This window comes from Rhinoraja longicauda, chromosome 13, assembly GCF_053455715.1.
Source record: "Rhinoraja longicauda isolate Sanriku21f chromosome 13, sRhiLon1.1, whole genome shotgun sequence".
NCBI classification, from domain to species: domain Eukaryota; kingdom Metazoa; phylum Chordata; class Chondrichthyes; order Rajiformes; family Arhynchobatidae; genus Rhinoraja; species Rhinoraja longicauda.
In genome coordinates this window covers 8678106-8696683 of record NC_135965.1, presented here as the reverse complement: position 1 = coordinate 8696683, position 18578 = coordinate 8678106, and the positions used below count along the sequence as shown (strand labels likewise).

Here is an 18578-nt window from a genome sequence, read left to right as displayed (position 1 = left end):
TGGCTGCACGCTTTATGATTAACATTTTTATCACCTTTTCATATTTGCAGTGATGCTAATGTCAGTGTGGTGAATTAGTGGCACATCAATGAATTAAACTAAATATCTTTAGCAAGAGGTGATGAAGCACACTTTATTAAACACTTTATTTTCAAAATGACTACTTCCAATATTCTGTTTTATGAATATTTCGCGAAATTGCCGTGAAGCTTTGAAGCTATCTGACCTTGAAGGAGCGTGAATCAGCCCTTAAGTGCAAGTGAACTTCATTCCAGCATTAATGAAACAGAATGGAACTGTGCTATAAAACATTCACTGTTTCATCAAATGTTCACAATGAAAATGTTGCCAAGCACCTCTGGGAGTACATCGGCGTATCAAATTGTCTTTGTGCATTAGAGAACATTTAATGGGCAAAATAATTAGTTGGGGCTTCTTTCGGCACTTTAGATTCTCCTTCTTTGATTTATGTGCAGAGTCCTTTTAACTAAATACAATGAGAAGATCTTTATATTTCTTATGAAAATGATATGCCATTCAGTTTTAATACATGTTAATTTGCCCTAAATATGCATTTCTGTAACTTAAAGGGAACAAATGGAAAAGTAATAGGAAGGAACTGCAGATGCTGCTTTACACCAAAGATAGATACAAAATGCTGGGGTAACTCAGCGGGTCAGGCAGCATCTCGTTTTGTCACCTATTCCCTTTCGCCGGAGATGCTGCCTGACCTGCTGAGTTACTCCATCATTTTGTGTCTATAAAACAAACAGATATACTGAAATGACAAGATTATCTGTTAATTTAAATACAGAAAGTATTCAGGCGCATCTTTATAACAATTAAAGGCAATTAAAAGCGGGAATCATTTTATATAATATATTTAGGCTAATGATGTTTGCATTTTACTGATAAATTCCTTGGTCATTCTAGAGTCCTAGAGACTTTGAACAATTTTAGAAATGTGAATGCAGCATTCTAATGTTATGATGCTTTTGTCAGATTTGTTTCAATCCTCAGGGCAGTCGTATTCTCACAGGCAGTTCTGATAAGACAGCCAGGCTTTGGGATCCTCGCACGGGCCAATGCCTGCAGGTGCTCGAAGGCCACAGCGATGAAATTTTCTCGTGTGCTTTTAACTATGAAGGAAATGCCATCATCACAGGTACTGTAATAAAACAGGTCAGGGATCAAATTAATCAAAATATCCTGACAGGAGGATAGAATCAGATTCAAAAGCGCCGTTCAAAAGATTGGCAGACAAACAAATGAAAAATAAAATTTGGCGGCTGTAGGAAGAAAAAAAAACAAAGGGCTGGGACTGTGGATGGCTCTTTTAAAGTGCTGGCCAAAGGACCAAAGCACTGGAGGCCAGATGACCTCCTTCTTTAATGTATGATACTATGATTAATTGCATTCTCCCCGTCCTCCCCCCCCCACCAATTTTTATTGACTCCATGTACGTCATGCCAAGTGTGCAGTGAATAAGCAAAACCTGAAGCAAAACCTATCTGTATGTGAAGTTATTACTGGATGCTCAAATTAGATTATTTGGAAAAGTGTAAATATGTTCACTATTAAGTATGATATAATATTTTAGGCCTCTTTGGCTTACGCACAGTACAAAAAATATTTTTAATTTTTTAAATAGGAAGCAAGGATAACACTTGCAGGATATGGCGCTGAATGAAGATGGAATTATTAAAGCATACAGTGAACCTATACTGAATAACCTCTAGAGTAAGTGCAATATGTTGTTCTATAAATGAGAATCTCCAGTATTTCAGACATTTGCAATCTTAAAGATGTGAAGAATTCTAAGCAGTATATTCAATTCATTTTTCAATGCCAACCAGTAACAAATTAGATAGTTCAGCTCATCAGTGAAATGTCTTCAAATGTGTGCTACATTTCTAACTAACAACACCATTGTAAGAACAGAACAATGCTTCCCTTTTCCAACAAGATTACCCAGTTACGGATAGAATGCCATCAAGTTATGTCTTCTGAATTTTTCAAATACTAAAAACTACATTTGATCGAATTTGATGATTGTGAATTGTTGCATTAAATGCTTTTATAAAGTAGCACAATTACACTGATGTCATTACCATCTAAACTTTCTGTTTGTTCACAAATAAAAATTTGACCTGTGTACGAAGAATTTCTTCATTTGTCTCTTGGTGCCTTTATTATCCTGTGCATGATGAAATCAAAAGTTTGTTTTGTAGTGCTACTCATTTTTCAACTGAGAATTTTTTTTTCATTGTCTGCTATTTCTAATGAGAAGCAAAGTCACATTTGTTTAATCTTTGAAAAGATGAAAATCTACTTTATCAATTCCATAGAAATAGTTGCTACGCTTTAGAAAGACACGACTAAAATAGTTTACAGATTTTATAACCTCCAGTTGCAAAGTTCCTTACAGCTAATTATTGTAAAGCAGAAAGCATGCCTGATTACAGAAGCCTCCTGCAACTAACAATGTGATCGTGACTGGATAGGCTATTCTGGTGAACCATTCAATATTGACCAAAACACAATGGGGAAACTGGAAATCGATCATATTTGTTGGGTCTGGAGTCATATATGCACCAGAATGAAAGACATTATGCTTGAAAGATTTGACAGTACATGTTCTTTTAAAAAATATTTTAAGAATTTCAGAGTCACCATTAATGACCTTTTAACTCTTTATTATTGAATTAAAATAGATTTAATTTCCCCAGATGAGTTTTGAACTCGTTTTCAAATCTTTGATTTGGGCTTGTTAACTATGATGCTGTAATTCCTCCCATCTTCACACAACAGGAGTTATTAACAAACAACCATTCATCTTATTTCCTTTACAGAAGCGTGTCGTAAGACTTGGGTTCACTAGAAAAAAATTTTATTGCCCCTTTCCAGTGGGCAACAGTATTAGTTAAGTATGTGCATGAACTATTTGTTAAATTTGTATTAGTATTCTAATTATTCTTCATCACAGAAACAAATTCAGAGTTTATTTTATGCACCTGTCCCCTTACATCTTTGAGCAATACAGTGTCCAGACCAATACTGCCTATCTTTCATAAGCATGGGTCAGGAAGGTACAAGTTTTCAAACTCTTGTGTGGTTATTATGCAATAGGACTGGAAAACCTTCCGATTTGGTTCTTCCCATCTCTACCATGTCCATAATTTGGATGTATAAGAAGGTCCAGTCTTCCCTGATCAAATCAGAAACTGGTGAAAGTACATGCATGAATTATTTGTTAAATTTATATTAGTATATTCTAATTATTCTTCCATCACAGAAACTAATTCAGACAGAGACTAGATGGATTGATAGTTATCATGCTAAATTATTTTAAATTAAGATAATCAAATTTATGTGAGGCAGACTTCATAATGAAGTCTTAAATGCCTGTCTTTCTTCTACCAAGGTTAACAAAATGAAAGTGTTTTCCAAACAGCATCATTGGTAGAGGCAGAAAGTAGGAAGGGGTCTGGAATTAAGCGGGACAAACCTCACACTTTTAATCAATATTTATTGTGACATCCATTCACTATGCGTTTATTGTCATAAAATAACATAAATACATTGGAATTCATACAAAGTTCTTATAGTAATGCAGAAAGTATTACCATGCCGGTGTAACTCAGCGGGACAGGCAGCATCTCTGGAGAGAAGGAATGGGTGATGTTTCAGGCCGAGACCCTTCTAGAGTCTGAAGAAGGGTCTCGACCAAATTGTCACCCATTCCTTCTCTCCAGAAATGCAGCCCGAGTTACTCCAGCATTTTGTGTCTACCTTCGATTTAAACCAGCATCTGCAATGCTTTCCTCCACACCATGCTGGTTTATGCTCTAATGCACTAAATCCCCATCAAGAATTCGGTGGGATTTTCATGGGCACTTTTTCCAATCTATTTCGTTGTTTTGAAAGGGAAATGTAATAATAAATTTTAAGAAAAAAGTAATTTGACTAAATCTAGCATTGTAACTGCAATCTGGAGTATTACAAATAAACTCACATGCTTTGTACAAAATCAAAATTGTTTTGATGGCAAGTTTATGTTTTGAATGAAGTACTACAGTTTTCATCCTTAATAGTGGCTATTTGCCAAGGTTCCCCTTTAGATTGTGCTTTTTAAAACGTATTTCTGAGGAACAGTACTGATTTGAAAATAAACAAATAATTGGACGAAGAAGAAACTGCTCAAGACAATTCTTTTATCTCTCAATTGTACCACTAAAAACTGGTGTTATTTTCCATTCAAATATTGTATTAGGCTGCTGTAGAAAAATGGCAGAATTATTTTATCCCTAAATAGGGATAATTATTATAATTCCATTACATTAAACACGATGTGCAGTTTCCAACTCTTTTCTTAATTCTCTTTTTTTTGTGGGTTGCCAATCAGCATGGCTCCTTTAGTGCTAGCAGACTGGCATTATTTTGACAGGGGTTTTGGTTTGGATATGCAGCATTTCCTGGTATTACATTCTAAAATTTGATCTAATGTTATGTAACTATTTCAACAGAGTAAACAGCTTCAGTCCATTAAAATCATCATTGCAGTCAGCTGTCTGGAACTCTTCACTAACTGAAAGGTTGGTTGTTCAAGCGCGCTGTACATCCAAAATACAGTTTTAATAAGATGATTGTAAAAATATTTTCTTTCAAGTCTATCCAAATCTGCGCTAAAGACAAGCCTCACAAATTTACATAAACAGTACAGGGTTTGTCTCATACTATATGGCTTGCATATGTCTGTGTCATTGTCTTCACGTGTACAGTACAAATCAGATAAAAGATAACAATGTATTCAGCTTGAGTGTGGCTTGTTTGCATCTGTGATAGCTCTTATACACTTACATTGCAAAATGAGAACACTGTGCGCCCACTGTAAAAGTGGGGCTGCTTTGGTGATGAAATAACGATTATTCACATTTAATAATAAATAGTTGCTTCAACTCTGCAATTAGTATGTGGCAGAAACAACATATCTTGGGTATGAATGACAAATTGCTCTTTGACATAAATACAACTGCTGGTTTTCACATGTAGTTTACAGAACCACTTGGTGTGACCCATGTGCAGATAATGTAAAATGAGAGATTTCAAGAAAAACACAACCTGCCTTGCAAATATTCATACAAATCAACCCCAGAGTCAAAGTCTCAGATTGACTATTATACCTTTCTATCTACACAAACAAGAAATGCATATTAATATTTAACCCAATGCAAGGAGCCAGTCAAACAGACTGTTTGTTTGAAGCTTTCCTTCCTCTTCTTGTAATTCACAGAACTGCATGATTGCAAGAAACAGATCTTTGAGCTTCCAGGCTCTCTGGTTAGCAAAGTGGATAACATCTAAAAACTGAACCCAAAGCAAGAAATCAGTTATTGCACAACAGATTATTTTGCCTTATACATTGAACTGCAAAAAGATAGATATCAGTGCGATATTATTTATTTATACAAGTTATAATCATAGAGTTATAGGGTGATACAGTGTGGAAACTGGCCCTTCAGCCCAACTTGTCCACAGCGGCCAACATGTCCCAGTTACACTAATCCCACCTGCCTGCGTTCAGTCCATGTCCCTCCAAACCTGTTCTATCCATGTACCTGTCTAACTGTTTCTTAAATGTTGGGATAGTCCCTGCCTCAACTACCTCCTCTGGCAGCTTGTTCCTTACACCCACCACCCTTTGTGTGAAAAAGTTACCCCTCATATTCCTATTAAATCTTTTCTCCTTCACCTTAAACCAATGTCCTCTGGTCCTCGATTCACCTATTCTGGGCAAGAGATTCTGTGCAACTATCTGTATTATAAGAAAATAACTGCAGATGCTGGTACAAATCGATTTATTCACAAAATGCTGGAGTAACTCAGCAGGTCAGGCAGCATCTCGGGAGAGAAGGAATGGGTGACGTTTCGGGTCGAGACCCTTCTTCAGACCCTCGAGACCCTTCTTCAGTCTGAAGAAGGGTCTCGACCCGAAACGTCACCCATTCCTTCTCTCCCGAGATGCTGCCTGACCTGCTGAGTTACTCCAGCATTTTGTGAATAAAAAAATCTGTGCAACTATCTGATCTATTCCTCTCATAATTTTATACACCTCTATAAGATTACCCCTCATCCTCCTGCACTCCAGGGGTAGAGTCCCAGCCTACTCAACCTCTGCCAAAAGCTCAGACCCTCTTGGCCAAGCAACATCCTCGTAAATCTTCTCTGTACGCTTTCCAGCTTGACCGCATATTTCCTGTAACAGTGCCCAGAACTGAATACAATACTCTAAATGCGGTCTTACCAACGTCTTATACAACTGCAACATGACCTCCCAAATTCTATAATCATGCCTATAATCATGAATCTATAATCATGCCTTTGATTTTTTTTTTTTTTTCTTCACTGTTTTAATTTTGCAATATATGCATATTTGTTTACCTTGCAAAAAAGAAAGAAACAGAGACATAGAAAAATAGTAAAATAGGTGCAGGAGTAGGCCATTCGGCCCTTCGAGCCGGCACCGCCATTCAATATGATCATGGCTGATCATCTAAAATCAGTACCCCGTTCCTGCTTTTTCCTTGATTCATCTAACCCAAAGAGCTAAATCTAACTCTCTTGAAAACATCCAGTGAATTGGCCTCCACTGCCTTCTGTGGCAGAGAATTCCACAGATTCACAACTCTCTGGGTGAAGAAGTTTTTCCTCCTGTCAGTCCTAAATGGCCCACCCCTTATTCTTAAACTGTGACCCCTGGTTCTGGACTCCCCCAACATCAGGAACATTTTCCCTGCATCTAGCCTGTTCAATCCTTTAAAAATGTTATATGTTTTTTATAAGACCCCCTCTCATCCTTCTAAATTCCAGTGAATATAAGCCCAGTCGACCCATTCTTTCATCATACAGTGCCCTCCATAATGTTTGGGCCAAAGACCCATCATTGATTTATTTGCCTCTGTGCTCCACAATTTGAGATTTGTAATAGAAAGAAATCACATGTGGTTAAAGTGCACATTGTCAGATTTTAATAAAGGCCATTTTTATACATTTTAGTTTCACCATGTAGAAATTACAGCAGTGTTTATACATAGCCCCCCCCCCCCCCCCCATTTCAGGGCACCATAATGTTTGGGACACAGCAATGTAATGTAAACGAAAGTAGTCATGTTTAGTATTTTGTTGCATATCCTTTGCATGCAATAACTGCTTGAAGTCTGCGATTCATGGGCATCACCAGCTGCTGGGTGTCTTCTCTGGTGATGCTCTGCCAGGCCTGTATTGCAGCCATATTTAACTTATGCTTGTTTTGGGGGCTAGTTCCCTTCAGTTTTCTCTTCAGCATATAAAAGGCATGCTCAATTGGGTTCAATAGGGTGATTGACTTGGACACTCAAGAAATTACAATTTTTTAGCTTTGAGAAATTCCTTTGTTGCTTTAGCAGTATGTTTGGGATCATTGTCTTGCTGTAGAATGAACCGCCGGCCAATGAGTTTTGAGGTATTTGTTTGAACTTGAGCAGATAGGATGTGTCTGTACACTTCAGAATTCATTATGCTACTACCATCAGCAGTTGTATCATCAATGATGATAAGTGAGCCAGTACCTTCAGCAGCCATACATGCCCAGGCCATAACACCCCCACCACCATGTTTCACAGATGAGGTGGTATGCTTTGGATCTTGGGCAGTTCCTTCTCTCCTCCATACTTTGCTCTTACCATCACTCTGATATAAGTTAATCTTTGTCTCATCTGTCCACAAGACTTATTTCCAGAACTGCGGTTGCTCTTTTAAGTACTTCTTGGCAAACTGTAACCTGGCCATCCTATATTTGCGGCTAACCAGTGGTTTACATCTTGCAGTGTAGCCTCTGTATTTCTGTTCATGAAGTCTTCTGCGGACAGTGGTCATTGACAAATCCACACCCGACTCCTGAAGAGCGTTTCTGATCTGTTGGACAGGTGTTTGGGGATTTTTCTTTATTATAGAGAGAATTCTTCTGTCATCAGCTGTGGAGGTCTTCCTTGGCCTGCCAGTCCCTTTGCGATTAGTAAGCTCACCAGTGCTCTTTCTTTTTAATGATGTTCCAAACAGTTGATTTTGGAACTGTTGTCTCTAACAGTTTTATTCTTGTTTCTCAGCCTCATAATGGCTTCTTTGACTTTCATTGGCACATTTTGGTCCTCACGTTGATAAACAGCAATAAAAGTTTCCAAAGGTGATGGAAAGACTGGAGGAAAGACTAGGTGCTGAGAGCTCTCTTAAACCTCCATTAAGGAGGTAATTAAACACACCTGAGCAATTACAAACGCCTGTGAAGTCATGTGTCCCAAACATTATGGTGCCCTGAAGTGGGGGGACTATGTATAAATACAGCTGTAATTTCTACACGGTGAAACCAAAATGTATAAAAATGGCCTTTGAATAAAATCTGACAATGTTCACTTTAACCACATGTGATTTTTTCTATGACAAATCTCAAATTATGGATTACAGAGGCAAATAATTTAATGATGGGTCTTTGTCCCAAACATTACGGAGGGCACTGTATGTCAGTCCTGCCATCCTGGGAATTAACCTGGTGAACTGACGCTGCACTCCCTCAATAGCAAGAACGTCCTTCCTCAAATTAAGAGACCAAAATTACACACAATACTCCAGATGCGGTCTCACCAGGGCTCTGTACAACTGCTGTAGGACTTCCTGGCTCCTAAACGCAAATCCTTTCACAATGGCCAACATGCCATCAGCTTTCTTCACTGCCTGCTGTACCTGGATGCTTGCTTTCAGTGACTGATGTACAAGCACACCCAAGTCTCATTGCACCTCCCCTTTTCCTAATCTGATACCATTCAGATAATTACCTTTCTGTTCTTGCCACCAAAGTGGATAACTTCACATTTATCCACTTTATACTGCATCTGCCATGCATCTGCCCACTCACCCAACCTATCCAAGTCACCCTGCATCCTCGCACTCGTACTGCCTCCCAGCTTTGTGTCATCCGCAAACTTGGAGATGTCACATTTAATTCCCTCGTCTAAATCGTTAATATATATTGTAAATAACTGGGGCCCCAGCACCGAACCTTGTGGCCCCCACTGGTCACTGCCTGCCATTCTGGAATGGACCCGTTAATTCCTACTCTTTGCTTCCTGTCTGCCAACCAGTTCTCTATCCATGTCAATACCCTACCCTCAATACCATGTGCTCTAATTTCAAAGAAGGGCCAGAGTGGACAGTTGAGGCAGGTACTATAACACTGTTTAACAGACATGTATGTGGATAAGAAAAGGTTTGAGAGATAGGGGCCAAGTGCGGGCAGGTGGGACTATTGTAGATGAGGCTGCTTGGTTGGCATGGGCAAGGCTGAAGGGCCCACTTTGAATCCTGTATGACTCTGACACGATGGCTTTTAATGGCTATCTCACGTTTGAAATCACATCACAGTTGATTATTTTTGTCTTATTTTGAATTGATTTCACTATTACATTGTCACTACACTCTTTCAAATTCTCACTATGATAAATGTAGAGAGATGATCCTGATTTGTTTCTCTGTCCAAAACGGATGAGCACCTGAGAGGGATTAATTTCTGGATGAATAATGGTCGTGAAAATATGTGCTTGTTGCCTTTTGGTTAGTTAGCCAGTAATCTGTCTTGGAGAGGCTGTGTGTAAGCAAACCGTATGACAAGTTGACATAGGGTAGAGACTAATATAAACTCTCTCCACGATTGTACGGTAAGGTTTTACCACACCAGAGGTGGCAATAAAAAATGATGGTAATTAGCCCCCAGACAGTGAGTATTCAGGACTGCCATTATGCAGGATCCCCTGAGTTTGTAACACATGTAGCAGAGACCACTAAAGTCCCTTTGTGAAGAATACAGAACTACATAAAACATAGAACACTACAACATAGGAACAGAAGCTCAATCCACAATATCTGAACCGACCATAAGGATAATTTAACTCATCAATATGTATGTGGAGCACTGAGACACTAAGAAAGGAAATTTTAGGCACTGGCTTTTTTCTTGTTCACAGCCTTGGCAATCTTGGCATATTTTGACTGTAATTCCTTGCAGCATTACTGAAATGAAACTGACACTGATATGGAAATTAAAAAAAACACAAAAAAAACAACAAAAGCAGAATGCAGCTTAGCCAGCTGAGCATTTCCAGCATTTTTATGATTTGAACCCATAATATATTTTTCGATTGGGGTTGATTTTATCTAAAATGATAACATTTCCAATATTATCACTTCACAGTATAGTGATTTTCTATTCATCTTTGCAACCTCTTTTAAATTGAGAAAAAAAGCTCTACTTTAATTTGGTTCAGCTATTGAAAACTACTGCCACATGGAAATGATAAGTATCACAGAAAGTATTATATGTGACAAGCAATAATAAGGAGCGATGAAAAGGAAATTACCTTTTGAATCCTTTTTTCTTGAGATTTTCTGAAGTAAATCACTGGAAAGCCTAGTTCAGAAGCTGCTACCCACTGCAACATTGCTCTCAATTCGGCATCAACACAGTCAGGACTCAGATCAACGTTCAACACAAGAAAATCCATGTGGCAGTTGATTGTGCCAATTGCCATCTGCGATATATTTTCTGGAAAAAGGATTCAGTATATTTATAGGCACGGGTGAAACAGTTGATAGTCAGAATGTATGGTTCTCTAGTGGAACACAAACATAATTCTTACCATCCAAACTCTCTTGCTTTTCTTTCATGGTCTCCTTTTCACTGACGATTTCACTAGTGGAAAAATTCTGACATGATTATTTAGAAATTATTATATAAAGAAGTTGAAGTCTCCTATCAGTTGCTTCATCTTCCTGAAATTGTAGGTTACAGTACTAATTACTTTTCTTATCAATTCCACAATGGAATTGAACGCTGCTGTGTTAGTTGACAGCCAGAGGGAGTTTCGGTGAAAATTGCATTTGGCAGGGTTAGACCGCATCCAAGGTCTTGCTATGAAATTGAAAAGGTCCTAAAGGGTTGATGCGTAGTAAAAGCCTAATTGAATTCTATTGGGTCCTTCGATACCACTTCCTATTTATTATGTACTTTTATTTGGGCATGTGGAACACAAGAGGGAATGCTGAAAGGAATGAGGTAAGGCAAGGAACAGAGGGAGTCTCGGCTTATTATTTCAGACCTTGGCGGGGCTGTGCGTGGCTAGGGTCCGGCTGAAGTCAGAAAACTTAGGGCCGAGATGTCTAGAAAATGGGACCTAGATTGTCAGGACAGTGGATTGTGAAGCCATGAGGCAAGTGCCTGGGGTGGGGCGCGTATGGTGCATGGATATTACAGTGTAGGAAGGAACTGCAGATGCTGGTTTAAATGGAAGATAGTCACAAAATGCTGGAGTAACTCAGCGGGACAGGCCGCATCTCTGGAGAGAAGGAATGGTGACATTTCGGGTCACCTGTTCCTTCTAACCAGAAATACTGCCCGTCCCACTGAATTACTCCAGTATTTTGTGTCTATCTTCAGTGTTAACCAGTATCTGCAGTGCCTACCTACACAATACTGGGCATACAACTGGGTTCAAGACTGTTTCATAACATTGAGAAGCACAAAGCTTAACTACCTGTAAACTAAATAACTCCATTCAGAAGCTTTCTGTGTCACGTATTCTATGAATAACCAGGTATAACTGAAGTGGTTGTGAACAATTGAGGAGAGAAGATTGGGCTACAGTAGCAATTTAAATGCTTTTCTCCTCTATGCGAGACCTGCATTTTTACGGGCAACATTTGCATTCATGCAACTCTTTAACACAGGAAGATGTGTCAAAACACTTCTCCGAGTTGTTGCCTTGATTGTTATATATACTGTACCTTAGCTGTACTACAGACATGTTAAAAAAATGCTTGCACATCTAAAAGCACTTCAGACTGATGTCAGGGGAGAGGGATATATGTAGATAAGGAAGTGTAAGGTGTGAAAATAGGACAAAGGGAATGAAGCTCAATGACAATGTAGCTGGGAGAAGGTAACAAAGCAAACAGAGATAAAAACAGGATATTACAGTTATGGGGGAAAAAAGTGACAATCAGAACTTGTGTGTGGTTGTTGAGGGATCGGCACGCTAGGGGCTGAGGATTCAGGAGAAAGCCAAAGATGTAGGTGTTAAAATAATAAAGATAGTTAAAGGGAAACTTCCTGACAAGGGTTTCCTGTACTGTACGTGTCTGTTCCAGGAGACCCCCTGTAAATTGTGCTGCGGCATTTCCCCACAGTAAGCAATGATGGCTATTCCTCATAACAAAGATAACTAATTCCCTGGGCATTGTTTCAACACATTGCAGAGAAAACCCACAGCATTCTTGCAAGGAATGCTGGGAATCATATCATCGCACAGTGACGATTTGTAACTGGATGTGCAGATCTGAATTTATGGAAATCATATCATATCATATCATATATATACAGCCGGAAACAGGCCTTTTCGGCCCTCCATGTCCGTGCCGCCCAGTGATCCCCGTACATTAACCCTATCCTACACCCACTAGGGACAATTTTTACATTTACCCAGCCAATTAACCTACATACCTGTACGTCTTTGGAGTGTGGGAGGAAACCGAAGATCTCGGAGAAAACCCACGCAGGTCACGGGGAGAACGTACAAACTCCTTACAGTGCAGCACCCGTAGTCAGGATCGAACCTGAGTCTCAGGCGCTGCATTCGCTGTAAAGCAGCAACTCTACCGCTGCGCTACCGTGCCGCCTGTATAATTTGAATTGAGGAAGTGGTGATGTACGGAAAATTGCCTTTTGAATTTAACTATGCCCTGTCCATGTGTTCATGTGCACTTAAACATGTGTACGTAGGTGAGAAAGTTCTCTTGTTTTTTGTGCAGGGAGTGGCAGATTGATCTGAAGGCCACTCATGCTGTAAGAATGCAGACTTCCTAAACCACCTCTAACATTGGACCTCTCGTGAAAGCGAGATGCCAACTTTTCCTGAGCAATTAAGTTTAGTTTAGTTTAAGTTTATAAAGATACAGCCTGGAAACAGGCCCTTCGGCCCACCTTGTCCACACTGACCATAAGTCAGTCTGAAGAAGGGTCTCGACCCGAAACGTCACCCATTCCTTCTCTCCTGAGATGCTGCCTGACCTGCTGAGTTACTCCAGCATTTTGTGACTAAATACCTTCGATTTGTACCAGCAGCTGCAGTTATTTTCTTACACTACAAGTTTATAAAGATACAGCATGGAAACAGGCCCTTCGGCCCACCTTCTCCACACTGACCATTGATCACTCATTCACACTAGTTCCATGTTATCCCACTTTCTCATCTACTTCCTACACATTAGGGACAATTTACAATGGCCAATTAACCTACACACACGCGCACGTCTTTGGGATGTGGAAGGAAACTGGAGCATCGGGGGAAAACAAACGCAGTCACAGGGAGAACATGGAAACTCCACATAGACAGCACCTGGCATCAGGACCAAACCCAGGTGTGTGGTGTCGTGAGGCGGCAGCTCTACCAGCTGCATCACTGTTACACTGGGTCATTTCCCCTCCAGATATGTTTCAGTTTAGACCTAGATTAGGTTCAAGAACATCAATCGTTTCAACACATGGATTTACTGTAGTATGATTTTTTTTTGCTATGTTTTGCTTTTGATGCATATAAACATGTCCTTTTACAGTTCTGACAAGTGGCAAGCCTATGGCTGCAGCTTAACTTGTTGTTAAAACCTTTCTGAGGAGGGAGCTTGCTATCTTCAGCAAGTAGGCCTCCCGAAAATGGAGCTGCCTGCAGGGCTCACGCTGGCACTGCTGCTCAGAGCAGGAAGTGGAATAACAAGCAAGGCCGGGTCACCTCAAATCATGGCATCATCATGCAAGTCAGATCCAGCCAGCAAATCATATGTTATCCACCACGGATTTAAATCAACTCAAATAAGTGGGGTTTCTGCCACACAAACCTGGTACAGGTTCACCAGCCAGATTGGTACAGGTTCACCAGCCAGGACCTGCTTTTCCCTTCAGCCCCAAATATCCACACACCCATCCAGGTTAAAGCTGGCCAGTCCAGCTGGAACTGTCAGCTTTTACGTGGGAATTTCAGGCCATTATATTGCCGACAGAAATTAATATCAGGCATACAGAAAAGACATACAAAAAGCTGGAGTAACTCAGCGGGACAGGCAGCATCTCTGGAGAAAAGGAATGAGTGACGTTTCGGGTCACCTGTTCCTTCTAACCAGAGATGCTGCCCGTCCCGCTGAATTAGTCCAGTATTTTGTGTCTATCTTCAGTGTTAACCAGCATCTGCAGTGCCTACCTACACAATACTGGGCATACAACTGGGTTCAAGACTGTTTCATAACATTGAGAAGCACAAAGCTTAACTGCCTGTAAAATAAATAACTCCATTCAGAAGCTTTCTGTGTCACATATTCTATGAATAACCAGGTATAACTGAAGTGGTTGTGAACAATTGAGGAGAGAAGATTGGGCTACAGTAGCAATTTAAATGCTTTTCTCCTCTATGTGAGACCTGCATTTTTACGGGCAACATTTGCATTCATGCAACTCTTTAACACAGGAAAATGTGTCAAAACACTTCTCCGAGTTGTTGCCTTGATTGTTATATATACTGTACCTTAGCTGTACTACAGACATGTTAAAAAAATGCTTGCATATCTAAAAGCAATGAAAGACCTTCAAAGAGATTCAAGGGATTGCGGATGGAGTCTGTTTGAGGCTCAGGCCTGATCTAACCTGATCAGGCCTACTTTGTGTTCCTGACCTGACCCAACTAATTTTGCTCCCTCCTTTCTCACTTCCACCGTTCCTATCCCTTATGCACCGACACTGCCTATCTCTTTTTGTGACTTTTATTCTCTCATGGTTGGATGGTTGAATGGTTCATGAGCTTCCAACCTAAAGCAACAAACATGATTGTTTTCCATTGGATTCTGGTTGGTTAGCTAAGCTTTGGCGCAGGGTAAACATTGTCACACAGAGAAACAGGTTGGAACTCTGAATGATAAGTGCAACAGAGATAAGATAAGAACAAAAACAGAAGATTATATCATTAAAGCATTGACGAATAAAACCAAAGAAAATGCAAACAATATTTTTTTAAACACACAAGTGCAAAAGGATAACCAAGGAAAGACTAGGACCTGCTTGGGACTAAATAGGAAATCTACATATACAGATGGAGGTTAGGGTACGAATTTAATGATTCATTTACAGATGCCATCACCAAAAAATGGATGGTATTTTTAAGTCAAATGAATAAATCAAAATTTGGTTGGGAATGGCATAGTAAAAGAGAAATTGTTAAGATGTTTTGCCTCTTTAACAATGGATTAATGCCCAGGCACAGATGAAGTACAATTAAAAGAAGCAAGGAAGAAAATTGGAGAGACTTTGACACGTACTTTTCAAATTCCCTTGCCACAGACGTGGTGCAAAAAGGATTGGAGGATTGCTACCCGTGAACATTTAGTATATAAAATAGAGAAGAATACAGAACAGTAACAGGCCCTTCAGCTCATGATGTCTGTGTCAAACATGTTGCTAAATTAATCTGATTTCTTCTGCCTACATGTGACCAATATCCTTCCATTGATTACTATTGTACTCCTAGAGTCTGAAGAAGGGTCTCAACCCGAAACGTCACACATTCCTTCTCTCCAGAGATGCTGCCTGTCCCACTGAGTTACTCCAGCATTTTGTGTCTTCCTTCCATTGACTACATCTACATGTGACAATCTAAAAGCTTGTTTTTCATACTTGTTTCCAACACCATCTCTTACAGCAAAATACAAAGTGCTGGAGGAACTCAATGGGTCAGACAGCATCAATGGAAATAGACAGACGTTTTGGGTCAGGACCTCTCGTCAGTCAAGAGTGGAGTAGAGGGGAGAAAGCTGAAAAAGAGAGTTGTGGGCAGGTCAAAGCCTGGCAAATAATAGGTGGATATACACCACAGCCAAAACATTATTACCTGATGAGCCAAAACATTATGACCACCTGTCTAATATGCTGTTGGTCCTCCGTGTGCAGCCCCATGCGCAGCAGGGTGCGATGCACTGTGTATTGTGACACATTCCTCCCGTGACCACCATTAAAATTTTCTGTGACTTGTGCCACAGTAGACCGTCTGTCAGTTCGGACCAGACGGGATAGCCTTCGATGCCCTCGCGCATCGATGAGCCTTGGGCGCCCAACACCCTGTCGCCGGTTTGTGGTTTGTCCCTTCTCGGACCACTGTCGGTAGGTACTCACCACTGCTGACCGGGAGCACCCCACAAGCCTTGCTGTTTCAGAGATGCTCTGACCCAGTCGTCCGGCCATAACAATTTAGCCCTTGTCAAAGTCGCTCAGGTCTTTACTCCTGCCCATTTCTCCTGCATCCAACACATCAACTTCAAGAACTGACCGTTCACTTGCTGCCTAATATATCCCACCCCTTGACAGGTGCCATTGTAACAAGATAATCAATGTTATTGACTTCACCTGTCAGTGGTCATAATGTTTTGGCTGATCGGTGTACTTGAGGGGAATGATTAGTTTAGTAGTGGGTGGAGTAAATGTCATTTAGAAACTGAACTGCGTTGTCATCATTGAAGCATGAGAGACTGGCAATTGCAAACAGTCCATCTATGAACTGCCTATGAAACAACACTGCATGCTGACAAAGATCCAGGTTGAAACCCGAGTAAACGTGGCTGCTTCCCATACTTTGAGAGACATCTCTCAAGAAAGGTCGACACAAATAAAATTCACCATTGTCTTCAATGCACCGGCAGAGTTTTGGGTCACTTAGTGAACAAAGTGTTTAAAGATTAAAACTTCTCGTGGAGAGGATGTTTTTTTCCTGTGGAAGAATGCTGAACAAGGGATCGCTGTTTAAAAAATCAGCCACTTCAGCACCCAGAGAACCCAAGTGAAACTAAGTAATTCTCAATCCCGAGAGGCTGCCTAATCGAAAAGAAGAGACTGTCAGTTTAGATAATCCATTCAACTCCTAAAGTGCTAAAGAATCATATTTATCCCTCTATTTAAAAAAATGATGTATGTTATCAAACCTGGGTACGTTACGTATCGAGAGGTTCTCCTGATAGGCATCTAGATCCACGAGGCCAAGACTACTTGAAGTGCTGCTGTTCCCATTGCTAATGAAGACAAAGAATTCAAAATTAAACAGGAGCATTTTGCCATATTTAAACATATCCTTCAAAAATGTGTGATAAAAGTAATGCTCCTCCAACAGTTGAAATGAATCCTCAGTCATTCCTCTTTTAGTTTATTTAGTTTAGTTTAGAGATACAGCGCGGAAACAGGCCCTTCGGCCCACCGGGTCTGCACTGAACAGTGATCCCCACACATTAACACTACCCTACACAAACTAGGGACAATTTACATTAATACCAAGCCAATTAACCTTTGTCCCGCCCCCCTGACATCAGTCTGAAGAAGGGTCTCGACCCGAAACGTCACCCATTCCTTCTCTCCCGAGATGCTGCCTGACCTGCTGAGTTACTCCAGCATTTTGTGAATAAATACCTTCGATTTGTACCAGCCTCTGCAGTTATCTTCTTATACTACTTGTTGGTCCACTGCGATTTCTCCTCAAGGCATGTCCACTTTGAAGAAGTTCTCCTCCTCTCTTCGACGAGAGTTTAGCAACATGCTCTCTCGCTGCTCCCCCTGTGTGATTCCTCCTGCCCTCCTACTCTACGACCCCTTTGTCCCGCCCCCATGACATCAGTCTGAAGAAGGGTCTCGACCCGAAACGTCACCCATTCCTTCTCTCCCAAGATGCTGCCTGACCTGCTGAGTTACTCCAGCATTTTGTGAATAAATACCTTCGATTTGTACCAGCATCTGCAGTTATCTTCTTATACAATTAACCTACAACCTGTACGTCATTGGAGTGTGGGAGAAAACCGAAGATCTCGGAGAAAACTTGTGGTCACGGGGAGAACGTACAAACTCCGCACAGGCAGCACCCGTAGTCGGGATCGAACCCGGGTCTCTGACGCTGCAAGTGCTGTAAGGCAGCAACTCTACCGCTGCGCCACCGTGCATCCCCTTTTACAATTCTTCTTTACAATTAAATCACTTCCTATTTGTCCCAAAGTATCACCATCTTGGAATGATTTATAAAGAAGCAATGACCAAGAATTTCACTGAGTCTGTAAAAGCAAATTAAACAGTTGTGGCACAGCAGGACAACAAAAGGTTTGCTGGACAGCTCACTAGTTGGAAATTTAAGTGTGCAAAGCAACTCAAGTTGGTGCAGGACTTCCCAGAAGGACATCACCTGGTGTGGGCAGGAGCTGGAGATCGGATGGGAGCTTGGAGTGAGGGTTAATGAGTGCAGCAACCCAGCACATCCATGCCAGCAGGATGGGGTTCACTCCCCCGTCAATTCCCTGTGAAAGGTTGGTTCGAGATGCTTCCACTCTGGGAGTTATCATGCGAACTCCATGAACTACATCTAAGCTTCACACTACTTCAGGAAAGCAGCCAACATAATCAAGGGCCATTCAAAGCCATTCTCTCCCCT

At 40.7% G+C, this 18578-nt stretch overlaps 2 protein-coding genes across 3 annotated transcripts in view; one reads left to right on the top strand and one right to left on the bottom strand.

Annotated features, from left to right (window-relative positions):
- daw1 (dynein assembly factor with WDR repeat domains 1) overlaps positions 1-2149 on the top strand; it is a 49029-nt gene extending 46880 nt beyond the window's left edge. The window contains exons 12-13 of one of the 2 annotated variants that reach the window (XM_078409861.1): positions 1021-1165; positions 1652-2149. In XM_078409861.1, the coding sequence (XP_078265987.1) occupies positions 1021-1165; positions 1652-1686 (180 nt within the window). In that variant the 3' untranslated portion in view covers positions 1687-2149. Of the gene's footprint in view, positions 1-1002; positions 1166-1651 lie in introns of both variants that reach the window. The other variant, XM_078409860.1, reaches the window with a different exon arrangement.
- A 1574-nt stretch (positions 2150-3723) lies between these two features.
- sphkap (SPHK1 interactor, AKAP domain containing) overlaps positions 3724-18578 on the bottom strand; it is a 144346-nt gene continuing 129491 nt past the window's right edge. Inside the window, exons 10-13 of the mRNA XM_078410280.1 lie at positions 17095-17181; positions 10725-10777; positions 10446-10630; positions 3724-5367 (exon numbers count right to left, since the gene is read on the bottom strand). Coding sequence (XP_078266406.1) covers positions 5221-5367; positions 10446-10630; positions 10725-10777; positions 17095-17181 — 472 coding nt within the window. The 3' untranslated portion in view covers positions 3724-5220. The remainder of the gene's footprint in view (positions 5368-10445; positions 10631-10724; positions 10778-17094; positions 17182-18578) is intronic.